At 40.8% G+C, this 19959-nt stretch overlaps 1 protein-coding gene across 9 annotated transcripts in view; it reads right to left on the bottom strand.

Moving 5' to 3' along the window:
• Window positions 1–19959, bottom strand: part of Eya1 (EYA transcriptional coactivator and phosphatase 1) — a 144206-nt gene that overhangs the window by 54411 nt on the left and 69836 nt on the right. For all 9 annotated transcript variants that reach the window (XM_021225256.2, XM_013110892.3, XM_021225255.2 and 6 more), the window contains 2 exons: window positions 8892–9031; window positions 6865–6948 (listed from right to left, as the gene is read on the bottom strand). In XM_021225256.2, the coding sequence (XP_021080915.1) occupies window positions 6865–6948; window positions 8892–9031 (224 nt within the window). The remainder of the gene's footprint in view (window positions 1–6864; window positions 6949–8891; window positions 9032–19959) is intronic.

Raw genomic sequence — 19959 nt, 5'->3', positions numbered from 1 at the left:
TGTGGTGATTGTTCCTCATTAGTTGCCTTCCGTTTAACAGTGGTTAACAATAAAAGCAAGGCTGTATATACTAATTAAGGCAGCTGCTTTGTGTCCTACAGTTCTGGGTTAAGACAAAGGGAAAGAGAGTGGCTTCAGGACAAGGGTGAAGAAGAAGGAATAGAAGGCTCATTCAGCTGGGTATATCTTTGATGTTCAAGAAAATGATGTTTTTCATTCCTTTGTGTTGAGGTTTTTATTATCTGTGTCATCCCATAACATCCAGAGGTTGTATTTGGAGTCATGCAATATCTTCTCACTTTAACCCAATTTAATATTAACATACAAATAAAAAATAAAATCAGGACATCTTCCTATAAGATATTCATCTCCTTCCAGCTCCCCAGACACAGGGTTGGTGCTCTCTCCTAGAGCAATTAGAGTCCCCAAGGGATGCGGAAGTGACTTTAAGGTTCACACATTGGTCAGAGTTAAGAACTGCTGCTGTGACTGCTACCTGTTCACTTTTGTGTCCAGTGACAGATGTCACAGCAGAGCGGGGAGCTACTTCTAGCCCTGCCTATAATATCTCACTCATACAACTCTGCTTTTTCTCCCTGTGGACTGATCACTGACAATGACAATGATCCTAGAAATCTCTGTACACTGAACTCTGCATTACCCGACCCTTGCTTAAATAAAGCCGGGCATATATGTTCAACAGTGTGCTAACTAAGAAATATATCATGGGGCTGGGATGTGGCACAGTAGGTAGGATTCTTGCTAGACATACAGGAGGCCATGGGTTGGGTTTCCATCATTGCCCTAGTCTCTGATCCCACAACTCAGGAGGAGGAGGAGGCAAAAGACCAGAGGTTTAAGTTTACCTTCAACCATACAATGAGTTTGAGGCCAGCCTGGGCTACATAGGACCAAGTTTCAAAGACAAAAATTGAAATGTGTTTGTACCATTATATTACACCCATTTGTTAAGTCACATTGCATCTTCTCTAACGAATTTGCTAACCTGAGCTTCCTCAGGGCCCCAAATGCATATAGCTGGTACTTTGATGGCTTGATTAAACAGTCAGCCACACTGCTGCCATGGTTCCCATACCATAGACAGGAGGAAGAGGAATCAGCCCAAAGTTCAGAGTAGAGGATAAAGTGGGGACCACCTTTCTCTTTAGGGGCAAAACATAACTAAATATTTTAGACTTATATCATCTCTGGTACATGTTTTTATGTTTTGGGGTTTAAAAACAATACTTCACAAAAAATGAGTGATCTTCTTGGCTTAAAGAGTCTGCAAAAAGCAGGCAGTGGAACAAATTTGGTCTACAGAGTAGGATCTATCAGTCTCGGGTCTAGAAGCTGAAAAACTGTGAGACATGGTAATTGTGTGAAACTCAAATTCTTGAAATTACATATCTGGCTTTCTTGGAACACAGCCATGTTTTTTTTTTCCACATCATTCCCATTAGTGTCAGGGCAGAGTGCAGTAGTTACAATATAGTTGTAGCCCTGCTCTACCTTCGAAGTAGAGCAGCAACTAGACCCTTTGGGAGTTCAGCACTGTCCCGTCAAACAGAGAAAGAAGGAACAACTATCACCACTGGGTAGCTGGTCTGTCCAGATGAAGTGACTAGAAGAGCTGCTCTGCTCTCACACCTCCTGCTCCACAAACTGAATGATCACACCCACTAGAGAGGCTCAGACAGGACAGCATAAGGTCAAAGTGACATCTGACAGCCTCTTAGAACCTAGGTGTTTTCTACAACAAATACTCCAAGGGCAGCTATAAGTTCAGCTTGTATACGGTTGAAACCACTGTCACCCTTTTACTCACCGACAGCCTTGCCAGGATTCAAGACTTTTGTTGTTGACAGTTAAGTCAAGGGGTATGTTACTGTTGTTGTAGTTAGTTTTTTTGACAATAAAGTCTCATCTACATTCAAATATATGCACTCATCAAATAATATAAGCCAGATATAACATTCTGTTTTAAATATTTTCTGTGTGTGATCTCAAATCCTGTCGATTTATAACCTGGAAATTACACTGGAAACAAGCCAGGAATAGGGGTGCCTGCCTGTCATCCCAGCACTTCGGAGGTGGAAGCAAGATGATCAAGGTGTTCAAGGTACTCCCTTGGATTCATAGGTAGTTTTAGGCCAACCTGAGCTACATAAGACTCTATTTCAAACCACAACAAATACAAGCTAACAAAACAAACAAACATGAAACCCGGATAAAACAGTCCAATAGTCTAGCAAGGGAGCTTCATGGCATCATTGAACTCAATGAATATCAGACAGTTAAGAAGTTTGAACAGGATCCACAGTTAAACCTGCTAATATTACTGTCATGTTCTCCTATTTTAAGTATTTGTGCTTTGGTTTTTTTTCACAACATGATAAATGAGTTATAATGCTCTTAATGTCCACACTAGCCAAAGTTCCAGGACAGAGGGCTACTAAGTAAAAAGAAGTGTTGAAGGCACCAGACATTTGGGTAAAAATACTTCCATAAATTTCTCATGAGCAAGGACCCTGCTTGAGTCATTGACACAATAGTAAGTTAAATACTGTTAAGTTTGGGGTTTATAATTCAATATTAAAAATTGGATTATATTGTCTGTTTTAAGGAGAACATTCTACAGGGAGAAAAAAAAACCCTAATTTTTCTTTAGTGAAATTCAGGAATTTGGATTCAGTTTGGAAACAGTTTTTTTAAAATGCATTAAACAAAAGCAGCTAGAATACAGATTGCTAGAAACACCCCAATGACAGTTAACACCCACAGACTCTAATTCCTGCTAATACGTACTTTCTTTTCTCTGCCTTAGCTGGGCTGTACAGAGCACACTCTTTTTTTGTCCCCACCACCTTTGTTGCAAAACAACACTTCCCTATAATACTCAGCAAGCCTTCTTCCCACAGCTAGGATTACACAGAAGGTGGGATAGTCTCAATCCTTTGGGAGGGTTATATATTGCTATAACATGCCCTAATTTTGCATTATATCTACCAGATCCTGTATCCCCTTACTGAATGGCCCACTCATTGAGTTGCCTAAGCTACTGTGACTAAGCTACTTCTCAAGTATCTGGTTCCCATAGAGACAGAACAGCCACCACATTGTCAGGCATTCATTTCTTTCTATGCATGTAGAGGAAGGTGGAGCCACATACTTCCCTGACAATGGTCAAGAACATAAGTAAATCTGCACTCCAAAAAGAGGCAGATTGCCATTAAGCTACCTTCAGACTGGGGAACAAAAGGGATGCAAGCCATTCCAGCCAGCTTGGTTATTCTCATTGTTTAGAGGAATTCTGAACAAACCTCATATTTTTCAAGGATTGATTATCTAATTTGAGAATAACTTCTGCCCAATTCTAGTGTCCCCTAATAAGGATAATAAGAAGTAAGTTCTCTTGCACAGTTCTGGCTGCCTCCCAATATCCTTAGCAGTTCACCCCCCAAGCATCCCTGACCAGGAGCTCCATCTCTAGGCAAAGACAGCCTGGGCACAGCATCCAACACAGAGAAGATGCTGGATAAATATTTGGGAGGAAATCAGTCAAGGGTCTGAGGTGTTTCTGATCCTAAGCTTCACAATGTTTATGTTAAAGCTGGTTCTCCCAGAACATTGGCCTTACCTGCCAACTGCCTTCTTGCTTGTCAAGTAAGTATGTCAAACCTATCTAAGATTGCCCAGATTCTCAGGTTTTCCTGGCAATCACTTGGTCCTTATTCTAAAATATACATGACTATTCTGTCCATTGCTCAGGACACCACCCAGGAATCACCGTTCTCTCTTACCTGTTATAACTGCCTCCTGCCCAAATCCAAGTCGCTTCTACATCCTATTCTCTACTCATGAAACAACCCCAAATCCAACCATTCTCTCTGGACTGATAGTAAACCTGATTATCTCTCTTCCCCTGCCATTAACACTCCATGCATGTGTAAAGTGATGTAAAGCTGTAAATCACCTTCTCCCTTGAGATACCATGACTTTCTTTGTTTCCTACAGTGAAAGCCTTCCTGCAGATGTCTGGGAGGCCCTGTGAACTCAGTTGGCATCCCTGACCACATCTGTAGACAGGCTCTATCTCCATCACCACACTGTCACTCACGCCCCTTTATCCCTCAAATAGCAAACCCTTCCATGCGTCTGCATTTGGTGTTTCTTCTGCTTAAAACAATTTCTCCTGATAGTCACAGGGACCTGAGGCCATTCTGGCTTCAAATGCAAAGTTATACTCAGGAAGTTTCTTTTCAAACAGGCTGCCCAGTGTCTGTGAGATTACAAGTAATTTGGAAACCAGCCTAGAGACCTGAGTTCTATCCTTGGATCCCACATGGTGGGTAGATAGAATTGACTGTGAGGATTCACGCATTTATGTTGGCCTGCCTGTCACATGGCAGAATGCACTCAGGAAGTAACCTGGTCAGCCCAGTTGTCCACGACTACCAGTCTGGATGCAGGTGCAAAGGAGCCCTTTAAAAGAAAGACCCCTGCTCACTGTAGCTCTCTTTCCTGCTCCCTTTCATGACGTTCCCCTGGGACAGACAGAACTTTTCCTGGCTTCCTCTTCTCTTCTGTCCTCTCTCTGTCTCTGTGTCTCTTTACCTCTTTTCTCTTTCCTTCCCCCTTTCCCTTTCTAATAAAACTTCTCACTTAAGCTCTGTCTGCCTGGCGTGTTTGTTCCCTGCCTCGGTCACCCTTGAGCCTGACATTGAATCCACTAAGGTTCCCTACGTACTTTGTTCTAACACTGACTCCCACAAGTTATCCTATGACCTTCACATTCATGCCCATGTACACAATACAATAAATAAAAACTAAAATTGAAAAACAAAATGGGCTTCCTGAAGTCCTCAGTAAACCCCATCAATGTATGAATGAAAAGTAAGAGTTACAGAGGAACCAAACAGAACCCTAGTCTACAAACTGTATGCATGTGAATTGAAAGATATATGAGAGACCACAACAAAACACCAAACTAAATCATGTGCCCCACTACAATAACAGTAAATAACAAACAGAATCCTATTTGATTGTCTCAAAATACAAATGGCTGACACTTTAAATAAAATAACTTTTTAACAAATAGGGAATTACTGAGAGAGCCTTTTGCCTCTATATTGCTGAGAATCTGAAAGAAATACTTTCAGCCAATGGTCCAAAGCTTGGTGGAAACTCCACATGCAAACCAATGATTTATGACCACAGGCTGCCAGGAGGTCACTAGGGTGGGTCATTTCACCTCCTTATTCTGTGTTGGTGACTCTGAGAATAGAGGCCACTTTCTCTGTGCATCAGTGTGGCTTAGTGGGAACTTGTGAAGGCTTGTGCTTTTCTGTGTGGTTTCCAAAAGCTGTATATGTAAACAGTTGTTCTTCTCCACACATCTGAGTTCCAGGAACCATCATCTTTCTTCTTTAAGTGTAGGAATATCCTGTGTCTTAGATAAGATGATTGTCAAGGCTCTACTAACTACTAGTAGATTATAATTAGTCTTTATGTCTTAGTTTTTCAAATGGAGGTTGATATAAGCATAATACTAATACAAAAATGAACATTATCAATAATAACCCTGCAAGAATTTACTGAATCATTCCTGTGCTCACTTCTTAACAGAGGCTTTTTAAATTTTTCATTGTCTATTCATAGAGAACTTACTTAACACATAACACTGAATACAAACTCAAATGACAGGGTAGTCCAGACCTTACAAGACTATGTGTGCACTTGTGTTATGTATAAGCGCTCCAAGACAATTTGTGATTAGCTCTACTGTTAATAATTAGGAAAGGTAGATGGTGAAGCTTAAGGGACAAAGCCATACTTTTAACTCCAAACTTAAGTTAGTATCGGGGATTAAATGCATAGTTATTGAAGTATCTGTTGAAAAATGAATACATGGTTATATTTATAATGAAAGCTTATTTTTATAGTGTCAGCTTTGATGTTGGTAAATCTCATGTTGCACTGATATTTGAATTTGTTTTCTTAGGATCCAAACTAATCTTAGCTTCAAGGACCTAAAGCTCATTATTTCTTTAGCCATTAAAAATGAGAAACATATACACATGGTCATTTTAGAAAATACCTAATGCCCAGTCCAAATAGCATGATTTTGCATTGGGTAAAGTCATTTAAAACCAACAAGCAACACACCGCAAACAATTTCTAAGGTTTTGGAAACCCAAGTACCAGTGTACTCATAGGAGGTGATCTGTAACATTGTTCTTTACCATACTATATACATTAAACAACTCTAATACATTATGACTACTGCCATTCAGGATCTTAGTGTCACATACTATTTACATTAATTTAGTCCCAACACCAAAGGGTCACATAAAAGTATCCATAGTAGATGTATTAAAAGCAAAATGACAACTCTGCTATTTATTTAGAACCAATACCACAATACCAAAGGGTCATACAAACGTATGCATAGTAGATATTTTGAAAGCAGAATACTAACCCTATTAATCATTGAAGACAACATCAAGCAACACTTGCCCTACTCAATGATTTAAGAATAAAGGACAGGGCCAGTAGAAAAAAAACAACCCAAAGGTCTTATCATCTTACATATTTTAAATATCATCTCATCACTTTCCTCACTGAAATAAGCATGAACTGAATGAAAACTATCTCATTTTTAAGACTTAAAAATATCTTTCTGTTTCCCCACTTACAGGTTTTGTCTTATGTGTGTATTTGGCTGCACTAATAAGTCATGCTTCTTTTTACATCTTAAATGTATTGCTTAGAGTTAAATGCCATTCACTGGACAAGAGTTAATAAGTAAATTCTAGCACATGTGCTCTACAGCAATTCAAAGCTGGTGCTTAGTGTACTCACCCTCCCGTATCTGTTGGCGTAGGACCCCGTGAGCAAGGAATGGAAGACAATGATCGTCTCATCCAAGTCCCAGATGAACACTCTCTACAAGGGAAGAACCGAGTCAATGCACCTTTGCTCTAGTTGGGAACACTGCTGTCACTTGATTTGGACATGACACGGTAGGTAGTTTTGAAAGGACATACAAAAAAAAAATCAGAACTTATACTTGTTTCAAACACAGCTCTTCCTGACTTGGTATCATCTAGCTTTTCAGGTCTAATCTTGGATGAGGCACAAGAGGACAAGTGTGTGCATAAAGTCAATGTAATTACAGAAAGTAGAATGTATGTCTTTTCTATCCTGTAGTAATTCTCCAGTTCAGTTCCCAGAAGATGAATGTGAGTTGAAACTAGAATCTTTCTCAGTTTTGAGAGAGAGAAGGGTCCAGAATGGAAAGCTATTCAAAAGAGACCTTACCTCAGAAGATAAGAAAACTTAATAATAACCATTGTGATTTACTCTGAGTCAAATAGTAAATATTTCATGCAGAACTTGAAGCTTTACCTAGTTCATTCACCTTATGTTAATGGTTAGACAGTTATCAGAAGGACAGCTATATTATTGACTCTAAGCATGTATGAGTCCTGCATCCAGCAATGGAGATACTTAGAAAAACAAACTGTATCTCAACTGAACACGTTTATACTTATTATTCTATAAACAGTTCAGGACAAAGACATCTATATATAATTTACATTTTATTGGTATCATAAGTAGTTCAGACAAGGTTTAAACTGTTGGGAAATGTGAGATACTGTTTAGTGGTAGAGAGCTTTCCTAGCATTGGTCAGGCCTTGGCTTTAGCTCTCAAGACGTACAACAAGCAACAGGAAGACTGCATAGGGCATGTGTGAACAGCTTATTGCATATGTGGGACTTGAGCACTGGTGGACTTGGGTATCAACAGGAGGGTCCTTGAGCCTGTTCCCTGTGGATACTTAGGGGCAGCTGTATATTTTTCATCGTGCATTTCAGTTTTCAAAATTAAGCAGCCAAGTCACACATACTTCTAGATACTCGGATACTCGGGGGTCGGGGGCTTGAATTTGATTTTGAGTTCATTTCAAACAGTCCTTGGAGATATTACAAAGTCTTCCTATCTTACGTCTCTCCTTCCTATTCCTCCTCACATCAGCATATGTTCATATACATAGATGCTGCTGGAAAATGTTCATCTTTTCAGCTAAAATAATGAAGTTTTCCACCATCATATTTTACTTCGGCAAAAAAGCAGAAGCTTAATTGCAATGGTTTAAAAGGCAATGAAATCTGCCACCCTGTCAGTTCTTGCCTAATCCTCTCACTTTTGAACTACATCAAAACATGTCTCAGTAGCTGATTACCATTTCAGTTTGGAACATTCCAGATTTCCCTTTCTCAATGTACACAGCTTAGTAAAGCTCTTTTCGGGTGGCACTTAGTTAATTGAAATGGCAGTTACAAACAGCAGTACGGCACAATTTTGTTCAGGCAGAGCTGCAAATTTTATTTGGATTTGTGTTTCATTCTGTGTGAGACAGAATGCCATGTAGCCTACCTAGGCTGGCCTCAGACATACCATGAACCAAGAATGACTTTGATCCTTCTAGCTCTATCTCCTATGTGCTGGGAATATCTGGCTACTATACTTCTTGAGAAAAGGGAAATAGATCGTGTATTGTATAGACATTATGAAAGAAACACAGAAGTAAACAATTACAAAAAAGCCAGGAAGATATTCAGTGCTGCCGCATGAATGCAGGCTGTTTGAGATCTTGTGCTCCATGCCCTGTGCTACAGAACAACAGCAGAAATAGCCACCAGCAAACTATATCAACTATGAACACTATGTATGAAAGAGGAAAAATGTTTTGCTTTGTTAATATGAACAACAAGCAATGACCAAAGTTTTGGGGTATTTGCTGATGTTCACAGGCCAATTCTATTGACCCATTAATGAGTGATGTGTCACCTCATTCCTTATTTGAATATGAGCAATGACATACCTCAAGATCAGAATCTGGGGGAGGTGAGGGGTTATTGTTTCTCCTGCCTCGGCCACGTGACTTCCCATCAGAACCTCGACGCAGACGATCTGAATCCGAATCTTTAATGGGTGTTGAAGGGCTGTGGATTGTACTGTACTCTGTAAGAACAGAAGAGGAACTTTCAAGTCCCACCACCACAGTGCCAGGAAGCCCTGTTTTAATTCACAGGGAAGCTTAAAGAGCAAAGCTCCTTCCACTTAGCTTAAATCCTACATTATCTTCTACTTGCATTAGGAAACAGCTCAAGATATATGAGAATCTACAACTTGTTTTGAAAGTGCAGTGTGGTCAGAAGCCACTCACCTTTAAGAGTATGAGAAAGTAGACTGTACTGCATTGCCTCTATTTTCCTGGTGTCCTGTGATAAGCTGTTTTTCCTTCCCCAGTGGTCTCCACTGCTCACTCCCCAATGGTCTCCATTGCTCACTTCTCAATGGTTTCTGCTGCTTACTTCCCCACTGATTTCCACTGCTTACTTCCCAATGGTCTGTACCACTTCTATCTGATTCCATAAATGGCCCCGGCCACCCGGGGAGCTTGATATTTGATTCAGCTGTGGCTCCCCCAGCTACAAACAGGATTCTGGTTCATGGGGAGAGATGAAAAGACAACCAGCCCCAGGGCAGGGAAATCTGAGTCACAGGACAGACTTTTCTTTCCAAAATTTAAAATCACCACTTTCTCCCTCATTTTATGTGAGAATACAAGTTTGACCTGAGAAGGGGAACAGACTTTCAGACAAAGCCGGACATGGTCTAGCATCCACCTGGGCCCTTCTTGTGTCTTAATCTCTTTGAAGCAAACATCCAACATCAGGCATAACATTAAAATTATTCCTCTGGCTGATTCAAAGAAACCACTGGAAAAATTACATAGAAACCACAGCTAATAAAGAACAACTCCAAAAAGGCTGGAAGGAAGAGTTGAACAGTTCTGGACTTTCTGGAAGATTTTTATCCTGTGTCCAGAATGAACAAAAACCACTCACTTTCACCTCTTATTATATTCCCTATTCCCATCAGATAATCTATACTCTACCCAAGTTTCAGATGGTCCTGAACCCACAAAGCTTTGAGCCACATTCCTTTACTAGATAGGGATGGAAATCTATTTAATATGAATAATTCTTTCTAACTGTAATCTTGTTGATCATAAATAGACAGAAAACTATGAAGGGCAATTGAATGCCTGGAAGCTTTTACTGGTAGATTCTCAGTCCCATCTCTACCTAATCCCCAGTCTTCACTATACCTCATCCCCAGTCTCATCTCTACCTCATCCTCAGTCTCATCTCTACCTCATCCTCAGTCACAACTCTACCTCATCCTCAGTCCTAACTCTACCTCATCCTCAGTCCTAACTCTACCTCATCCTCAGTCCTAACTCTACCTCATCCTCAGTCTCATCTCTACCTTATCCTCAGTCACACCTCTACCTCATCCTCAGTCTCATCTCTACCTCATCCTCAGTCACAACTCTACCTCATCCTCAGTCACAACTCTACCTCATCCTCAGTCTCATCTCTACTTCATCCTTAGTCTCATCTCTATCTCATCCTCAGTCACAACTCTACCTCATCCTCAGTCACAACTCTACCTCATCCTCAGTCCTAACTCTACCTCATCCTCAGGTCTAATTCTACCTCATCCTCAGTCTCATCTCTACCTTATCCTCAGCCTCATCTCTACATCATCCTCAGTCTCATCTCTACCTCATCCTCAGTCTCATCTCTACCTCATCCTCAGTCTCATCTCTACCTCATCCCAAGTCCTAACTCTACCTCATCCTCAGTCACAGCTCTACCTCATCCTCAGTCACAACTCTACCTCATGCCCAGTATCATCTCTACCTCATCCCCAGTGTCATCTCTAACATCATCTTCAGTCCTAACTCTGCCTCATGCCCAGTGTAAAATTGGACATATGGCCATCTCTACTATGGCTTCAACACAAAGCATTCATATAGCAGAGTTGGTATCAGATGCACTTTGTAATCTAAGTTCTTCACTGTAAGACCTACCATAAGCTGGGGACTCTCCCCAGCTTTGGGAAGAGTCCATGTGAGAGGAGCTGAAGATATCTAATGCTGTATCTTGTCAAGTGGTGACATCTGTATGGATTTCCAGATTGCTTTACTTTGTCCACAAATATCTAACTTAGGTTCTATCATCGTAGATTTTATTACTGTCCACTACTTCATCTTTTTAGTGTATATTTGTCTTTAAAATACAATTAAAATTTAAAAAATTATTGCCATCTTTTTTGTAAATAAACTATAGTTAAATACAGTTGAGTTCATTGAGCAAAACAGGAAAAATTATGCAGTTATTTTTCCTTGTAGAGAAAAATGATTTTAAAAGATTAACAGTTTGACATCTTTTAATATTAAAATATATATTTTCACAACATAGAAACCTCTCTTTATTAGGAGGGAGATGTTATTAAAACTGATGCAAGCTGGTTTTATAGACATCTCTTCCTTTGTGTTCTATGGGGTGGAAGGAAATGCGTCTAACTGTAAACCAGCTTTACTGATTCTAATGTCTTCTTCCTGCTACTTGTGCAAAACAACTCTTCTAATCCATCCACTGCTCATGTTTCCCCAAACCCTCTCCAATTGTTTGGCTTTACCCACACTGAGATGTGGGTGTGAAAATATTCTAAAGAACATTCATTCTCACAAGCCCAGCTACAGCACTAAGGAACCAGAATACACGGTTGCATGGACCAAAGTTCTGACTGTAAGGGCTGAAAAGTCACTGACTCATAAACAAACACAAGGGGATAAAATCAAAGGGAAAGGTTATGACACAGGAGAAGTGGAATTCTTCAGACAATAAAGGACATCCACATAACTCTAATCATGACAGAGGAACCAGGAGAGAAAGAAGTGAAATGTGTTCTGGATAGGGGCATGTCAGGGATAAGAAAAGACAAGAAAAACAAAACAAACAAACAAACGAAAATGGTATGATCTGGGTCTACAGAGGACATAACAAGGCAGTTGGAGTAACCAGTGAAGAGTTCAGGCTAGGAGAGGGAAGCAAGACAAGCTATATCCAAGAGTAGGAGATGAAGGAGCAGATAATTCAGGAGTTCACAAGAGGGAGGAGTGTGGTCTGGATAGAGGTGGTGCCATATGGGCAGTGATTAATCTGAGTCACTGTCTGAAGGCAAATCAGTGACTAAGTGGATACAAAAGAAGTCAAGGATGATACTCATGTCTGTGATTTGCCAGCTGGGTAAACTGGAATACTGAGGATGAACAGATTGCTGGAGAGAGGGGAAACCTAAGATTTGCTTGGAAATAACAAGTCTGAAGAGGTTACGGTCATCCATGTAATGTTCGGTAAGGCAGCTGAAGCTCAGGAGAGAAGTGTTGACAGGGTTTAGGTTTGAAAAATTGACTCCAACTTAAAGGAAGAAATGGAAAGAAATGCAGCCTGTGTAGAAGAGATGGGTAGGGGAAGGTGGTGGGGTTGGGAAAAGAGAAACTAAGGAGATTGGAGAGGAAGCAGTTTGTGAGGAGGTCAAAAGCTTCAGACCAGCTAATAGACAAGAAAATAAAGATGGAACCCAAGAGTAAAATAGACTTAGAGTAAGAGATATTGAATAAACATGCTAATAATATAGGCTTCAGAGGGTATAACATTAAACAGGAGGCAAGATCTATAGTTACTGGTAACTCTATACTTTGTTCTAAGCTCTGCCATCTTATCTCAATTCTGCTACAGTGTTGACCAACTCAATTTTAGTGATTAAAATTGTTCTTTAGCAATTCCATGTGTGTTATATGTTATGTTTACTCCTACACACTATCTTTTCTTAATTCCCACCACTGATTTTAACAAGGAATTCCAGTGTAGCTATGGGATGGGTCTGGGACTATCTAATGAAGTCTAGTAAGCTCACTGTTTGATACACACAGGGGCTTCTCATGTCTAGCTCTTTCTTTACTACCACTGTGCAGGTTACCCTACTGTTTTTACCAGATAGGCAAATCACAAGAAGGAAAGGGATCATCTTCTTTAAGAACTCACTTAAAAGCTAATGCTCACCTGTGTAGTTATTTAATACCAAAACTTGATATAGGACCTATAGAATTCATCATTTGCCAATACTACAGAAGCTTTCTATTAAGTTTTCAACATTGAAAAGAAAAACAGAAGACCTAGAAGAGTCCAGCTTGGCCAGTAGCTCTTACTTGAATTTTAGGGATGCGATTTCCAGTTTGCCCAGATCTTAGTCTCCTTCCTTACCAAACTGAAGACACAGACTGGGTTGTTGAACTTTAAAGTTCTCTTATCTTTGGAAGCACAGTGACCAAACTTTCTTAACAGTAAGCTCTTGGTCTCCCCTGCAATAGTGTAGTCAACATAAAAATTCCTGGGGGAAGTGCAGCCTCCCAGTTTATTTCCTGGACATTCTGGCCAAATACCTCATGCCTTCCTCAACTTGCGATCTGTAGCTCACACACAGTGCCACGTTATTTTCAGAAGGCTTATATCAATTTAGGTCTAGTTAGCTTTATCGTAAGATTATTCATGCACACAGGCTTCCCTACTTTAAAGAAAGCATTGCTATTTGGGCATCATGCCCAGTAAAAATCATTTTTAATTTGCATATCTTGGAAACATTTGTAAATACTTGTTTAAAAATTCCCTTCTTTCATGAACTACGAAAACTCAATTCTTAAACTTTTACTGATTAACATAACTCTTCTTTTCATACTTGAAGATACTATTCCACGTCTGAGATATCCTTAATATTTTCCTTTCACAGAGTCCTTTATTTACATGATATCCTTCTGCCCAGCAGGAAGGCCTGGTTGGCTCCCTGGAAATTTAGGGATAAATGCTCACATTTATTCTACAAAAGCAGGGGCTCTCTGCTCTAGTCGGATACCCTAGGGACTGTATCTGCCAGTGGCAGTTGTAAAAACAGAACTGTAGGTTGCTGAAGGCTTCTGTATTCAAGGAGAAAGGAAGCTCCTCATCCTTATTTCCTGTTTGAGTGAGGGGAAAGACTGCTCCCTAAGCAGAACACAGTGATGACCTGAGGAAGCTCTTGTCACAAGGACAATGACACTGGGCTGTGTCCAGAGGTTCTGTGATCACTGCTAGATCATAAACCTGTATGCTAAGATGAGACAGCTTACGGGATGCAGTGAAGAACTTCATGTAAAATCCATAGGAAGACTTTCTGAATTCAGGGACACAGGTCATGGTTATTGGTAATTGTGTTGTACTTGTGGCTAACATGGGCCTTAGATTACAAGAACATAATATTGCCGGGTGGTAGTGGCACACTCCTTTAATCCCAGCAGTCAGGAGGCAGAGGCAGGAGGATCTCTGTGAGTTTGAGGTCAGCCTGGTGTACAAGAGCTAGTTTCAGGGCAGCCTCCAAAGCCACAGAGAGACCCTGTCTCATCTACCCCCCCCCCAAAAAGAACACAACATACCACATTCCTAAACCATACTTGAGTCTGGGGCCTTGAAACATATCACATCATTGAAAATGAAGCAGGTTCCAGACAGTAACTGAACTTCAAGACTCTCAAAATCAACTTAACTATATGCAAAAATATCATCTAACAGATGGTAACCAAGCTCACGAGAAAGGCTGAAAGAAATAAGTCAGGAGCTGTGAACTCTAATTCATAGAAAGGAACATCACAGGTCCCTTGGTTCTTCTCACAGAAATGAATATGACACTGGACAGAAGAATCATATTAGATTTTGAGACATGTTTCTGTTTAAATTTAACATTGTTCTGTGGATTAAGTTTGATTAAATTACAGTAAGTGATATTGCATCTGATTTCAGGGATGTACTGGTAAAACATACCTATGATTTAAAAAAATATCCAAAAATTCTCTTAATGGTAATGAAATTATCCCCTGGGACAGCAGGTTGGGACCACTGGAAGACATGGAGACTATCAGTTATCCCCATGGCACTATGACAAAATACTTGTTGTAATCAACTTGGTAAAGGAAAAGATTAATTTGACTAATAAGGAGTTTCTATTCACCAGCCTTGGTCCTATTGTTTTGTGCCTGTGGCAGCCCATGTGGTAGCACCATGTGATGGCAGAGACCTATTTACCTAAAGGTGACTGAGAAGCAGAGAAGAAACAGGATATGACTAGAGACTATGATCCCATTCAAAGCACATTTCCAGTGACCTGACTGTCTTCACTATACTCTTCCCCCGGGACTACTGGAGCAAGTCTAACAACTAAAGCAAGTCTTCAGTATGTGGACCTCCAGTGGGGCACTTAATCCAAATTATAACAGAAGCCAATTTTTCCACACAATTTAATTTTTCATTCTTTCCCCCACCCTCTGTGTTTCTAATCCTCTAAACAGGGCTCAGTACATTTTTCCTTAAAAGAGTCAAATGGTAATCACCTCATGATTCCTCCTCACATGTTCCTTTTCGCAACTACTCTCACTGCCTCCATCACAGCAGTTAACAGAGAAGACACAAACACAACTGGGGCTAACAAAGGCATCAGACACTCATCTTACAAGTGAGCTTGTTTTCTCGTGTCTCCATGAACAGCTAGGTTCACAGCCCATGCCTAATATCTCAGATGCAAGATGGAGAGTACTCTTGGGCCTGACTCCATTGTCTGCACCCATCCATGGCTTTGGAACAAGCACAGATCAAAGGAGCAGATAAGTCAACCAGTGCTACCAGGTAATAAGTGAATTGTTTCTGAGAAAAGCAAAACCGCGGGGCCAAGAGTCTCATTCACTCTATTAGGAAAGCAGAAAACCTGGGTGAAGAGGCAGCTGGGAAAAGAACCTGAAGACTGCACACTGAGCCCTTTTCTGTGACTTCAAAAGAGCTCTCACTGTTGAATCTGACAGACATACCTCATAGTTAGACATCACATGAAATAGTCATCCCTTCCCACAAGGCAGGTCGGGGAAAGGCTGTCTGGATTCATGCTCTGTGGCCAGAGACTGTCAAAATTGAAACCTGAAGTTGCCATCACTCTTAAAATTCCCTACAACAGTGACCTACACTCCATACTTGAATTCTCCTGTGACTCAATACCATAGAAGTCAAATGCTCACAGTAGAGCACAGATGCACATACACACATTCCATCAGGTCCCCTGATTTTTTAATTAATAAAAGTGGAACAATGTTGGAATGTTTCTTTCAAAGAGCCTTAATATAAAACTCTTTTGTAAAAATGATCTTGGAAACAAATCAGTCTGAAGCAGCTATACTAACTGTAGCTCTTAGAATTTGGGGAATGGAAAGAAATGGTTTCCCCATGTCATTCTTGTGCCTGTAAGTGTTTGATGGGTACTGAACTCAGAGCCTCATGCATGCCAAAAATATGCTTTCCCATTCAGTGAAATCCTCATCTGTTTTTTTCTAGATGGTGGTTAGTGTCCCCTGTGTGTTGACAATGGACCCCAGCATCTGACACTGCCCAGCTCACTGGGTCACCTCTCTGTGTTCCTTACTGTTCTGACTTAAGGGAACAATTAGCAGATGTTTTGGTTCTAAGGGCTTCTACATATTGCTGATGTGTTTCCCTCCTAGCTTTTTAGATTACTCCCATGTCTCCATCTCTGCTCATCTGTGAAGAAGACAACTTCCCCCAAATGCTTCCATGCAAGCCCCAGTATAAAGAACTCTCTACTTCCCTATCCTCACCCCTACTACTCTATAATGAACTCACTACCTCCATATCCTTATCCCTGCTTCTCTCCCTGTTCATCCTGGCCTTCCAGGCACTTTCTGAATCCACCAAATGCCGTCTTGCTTCCAGGCCTTGGCCCATGCTGTTCCCTTTCCCAAGAACACTATTTCACCGTAGCTAATGTGGCTCCTTTGTCTCCAACTTCATGTTTTAGCTAAAGTCCCCGTGCCAGGTAAATCTTCCCAGATCAGTTGCCTTCCCTGATTCTACATTCCTTACCCAGATGCTCATCTTTCCAGGTCCTTGTGATTACAGCTCATTGTATACTCATACTTCCTGCACCTACAGTCAACATAAGCTCCCAAGAACCACTACTGAATTTTGCATAATGCAAAGTCTCTCATGTCCAGAGTTATGCCTGGAAGCTATTAAGGTTCAAAACACATGATTTTATCAACCTGGGAGGGGAATAGCCCATGGTTCACACAACAAAATACACCCAATCATTGATAACTGCCTCCCCGAACACACACACACACACACACACACACACACACACACACACACAGAGTCTATTTAACCTTTTTCTTGAGAAATATGTCCCAGGTAAATGCTCATTCTATTTGATAAGGGTATGACAGGAGACATTAAACACAGTTGGTTCTTTCCATTTTCTTGCTTCAGCAGATTCCAACAGTATGGAGCTAGATGAAGACCTTGGGGTCATGCTGGAGTTGGGAACTGAAGGAGTGGAGAGAATAGGACTCTCTGAATTTTAGGATTACTTCTACCCCAGACTGGTCAGGGATGTGTTAGAATCCTCATAGACTCTCTTTAGTAAAAGGAGAAGGTACCAGCTAGCACGAACCGCAGCCAGGACACAAACCCAGGGCAGAACATGGACAACTGATTAGTTCAAGTTTTTTTTATAGTGCACGACATAACCTATGGAATAGATGTCCCAGTCTGTGTATATTCCAGAGTAGGCTTGCTGGCTTGTAATACATATGATTAACTGGATGTTGTCCTCTCCTCAGTTCCCTCAACAACAAAATGCAGACCATACTGTTGTGAAGATATTACACATAGATGCAGGTAAGAAAGTATTTTGCTCAAACACATTAGTGTTGCTGTCATGTTAACTATTCAAAGCCATCAATTTGGGCTCAGCTATGTTGTTTGTAAAGAGGATCATAATATGATCTCTTAGTTTAAGCTACTTTTGTCCTTTAAGGAAGTTCAAAGTCAAGCATGTTCTGAGGAACAAAATTTACATTTACAAATGCTCCACTTTGCTCTCCCCTCTCTACCTGTTGTCTGTCTCTTACCCAGACATCATTGGATGCTGAGGACAAGTTCCATCTCCTCTGTTATTTTCCCCCAGTTACTCTAAATGAGGAACCTCTGTCCAGGCACTCTTTATGGCCACATTTCTCTTTCTAGAGCTGTATTCTAACATTTCAACTTCTTTTGGGTTCATCAAATACATGACTGTCTTCCCTGTTGATAAAATTCTTCCTGAGGTCAGCAAATGACCTCTTAAGTTCTTTATCTTTACAAAACCCAAATGAATATTCAAAGTAAGGAGAGCTTGGTCTTGTGAGATGTTATAGCACACACATACACACACACACACACACACACACACCACACACACATATATATATACATATATATTCTCTTTTTGTTATCTGTCTCTCTCTCTCTCTCTTTCTCTCTCTCTCTCTCCTTTATTTGGTGAGGAAGGTACTAGCGATTAAACTTAGGACCTCACACACACTAGGTCCGTTTTCTATCTCTGGGATGCACCCTCAGGCCCCTTGAAGTACATCTTCAAATCCTCAAATTTTTCCATAGAGTAAATAGTGCTTTCTACATTCTCTGCAACATAATAGCGCAATAAATATATCTTAAGGGAAATACAGTCTTCTGTTGTAATGATTATCTACGTCAGAGACTGAACTAGATGAACATCTTCTGAAATGAGTGCTGTAGGGAAAACACAAAAGGAGGCTGGGGGAGGAAGCGGCCCCATGCAAAGCCTGCAGTCCTCACAATGCACTAAGGAAAGAGGGGTAGTGTAGGGTACCACAAAGCAAATACGTATCACAAATCCTTCAGGTTTTACATTTGGGATCTACTCTGGCATAGACAATGGCCTTTTAAAAATAAAGTGTTTGAATTAAGGAGGTTTGGGACTCTGACTTTCAAGAAGAAAAGATGAAATAGCGTCTATTCTTGGGAAGCTACAACTAAATAATGCTACAGTGTGAATATGGAGTGTCTTCTGGGTCCCATTTGCTAAAGACTTGACCCTTAGCGTCTCACTACTGGGAAGTAGAGAAAACTATTCTGCTTCTACCTCTGAGCCACATCTGCGCATCACTGACACCTTGCAGGGATGGAGCCTTGGTCACTGGGAGTTGCCTTCAAAGAACGCTCCTTTCTTTGCTTCCCGAGAGAGGGTTTTTGACCTGCCTTACATCCCACCCATGATGTGCCACCTTTCCATGGGCCCAAAGCAATGAAGCCAACACATCACATATGACAACTGCTGAAACCATGGGCCCTAGTAAACCTTTTTGGCTTCATACATTGATTTTTCCCAGGTAGCCTGTTACAGTAACATACAGCAATGCTCAAACTGGTCTGTGTGCATGTTGTCCAAAGAGGTGACGTTATTCAGTCCCAGAGCTGTGACTCAGTATGCAAACACAAGTGCTTCCAGAGAATGCAGTGACTGTTGACTAAAACATATTAATTTTTAATGTTATTTTCTGAGTGGTTTACACCCTACTTTTCCAAGAAAGGTTGACAATAACCCATCTACTAAGTATTATATTGTGTGTGTTTTCACATGAATGTGTGTTCCAAGTGTGTATGCGTATGAGAGCCTGAGGTCAAGCCTGGGCTTTAGCCCTCAGAGCTCTCCACTGTTAAGGGCCCCAGGGATCAGCCTGCTCCCAGGTCTCCAGAGCTAGCGCCTCAGTGCCAGGGCTACATGCGTGCATCACCGTACTCAGTTTTTTACTTGGAGTCTGGAATACCAAATCCAAGTCCTCATACTTGGATGCTTTGCACTTTACTGAGAGAGCCATCTCCACAACACACCTCGTCTACTTTTTCAGGAAAGGGAAATGATGCCAGGGGATATGGTACACACAGGTTTCTGTACCTCAGGGTTTGTGGTTAATACTGGACAAAGGCATGTGGGAAGCCAGAGGACAACTTCAAGGAGTTAGTTCTGTCTTCCCACAATGTGGACCTTAGGTATTGAACTCAGATAATTAATCTTGGTTGCAGGTACCCTTATTCACTGAGTTATGTCATTGGCAGTTATTAGTTTCTGGGTTGAATGAG

This window comes from Mesocricetus auratus, unplaced genomic scaffold, assembly GCF_017639785.1.
Source record: "Mesocricetus auratus isolate SY011 unplaced genomic scaffold, BCM_Maur_2.0 Super-Scaffold_6730, whole genome shotgun sequence".
In the NCBI taxonomy this organism is placed as follows: Eukaryota; Metazoa; Chordata; class Mammalia; order Rodentia; family Cricetidae; genus Mesocricetus; species Mesocricetus auratus.
This window is presented reverse-complemented; position numbering and strand designations above follow the sequence as displayed.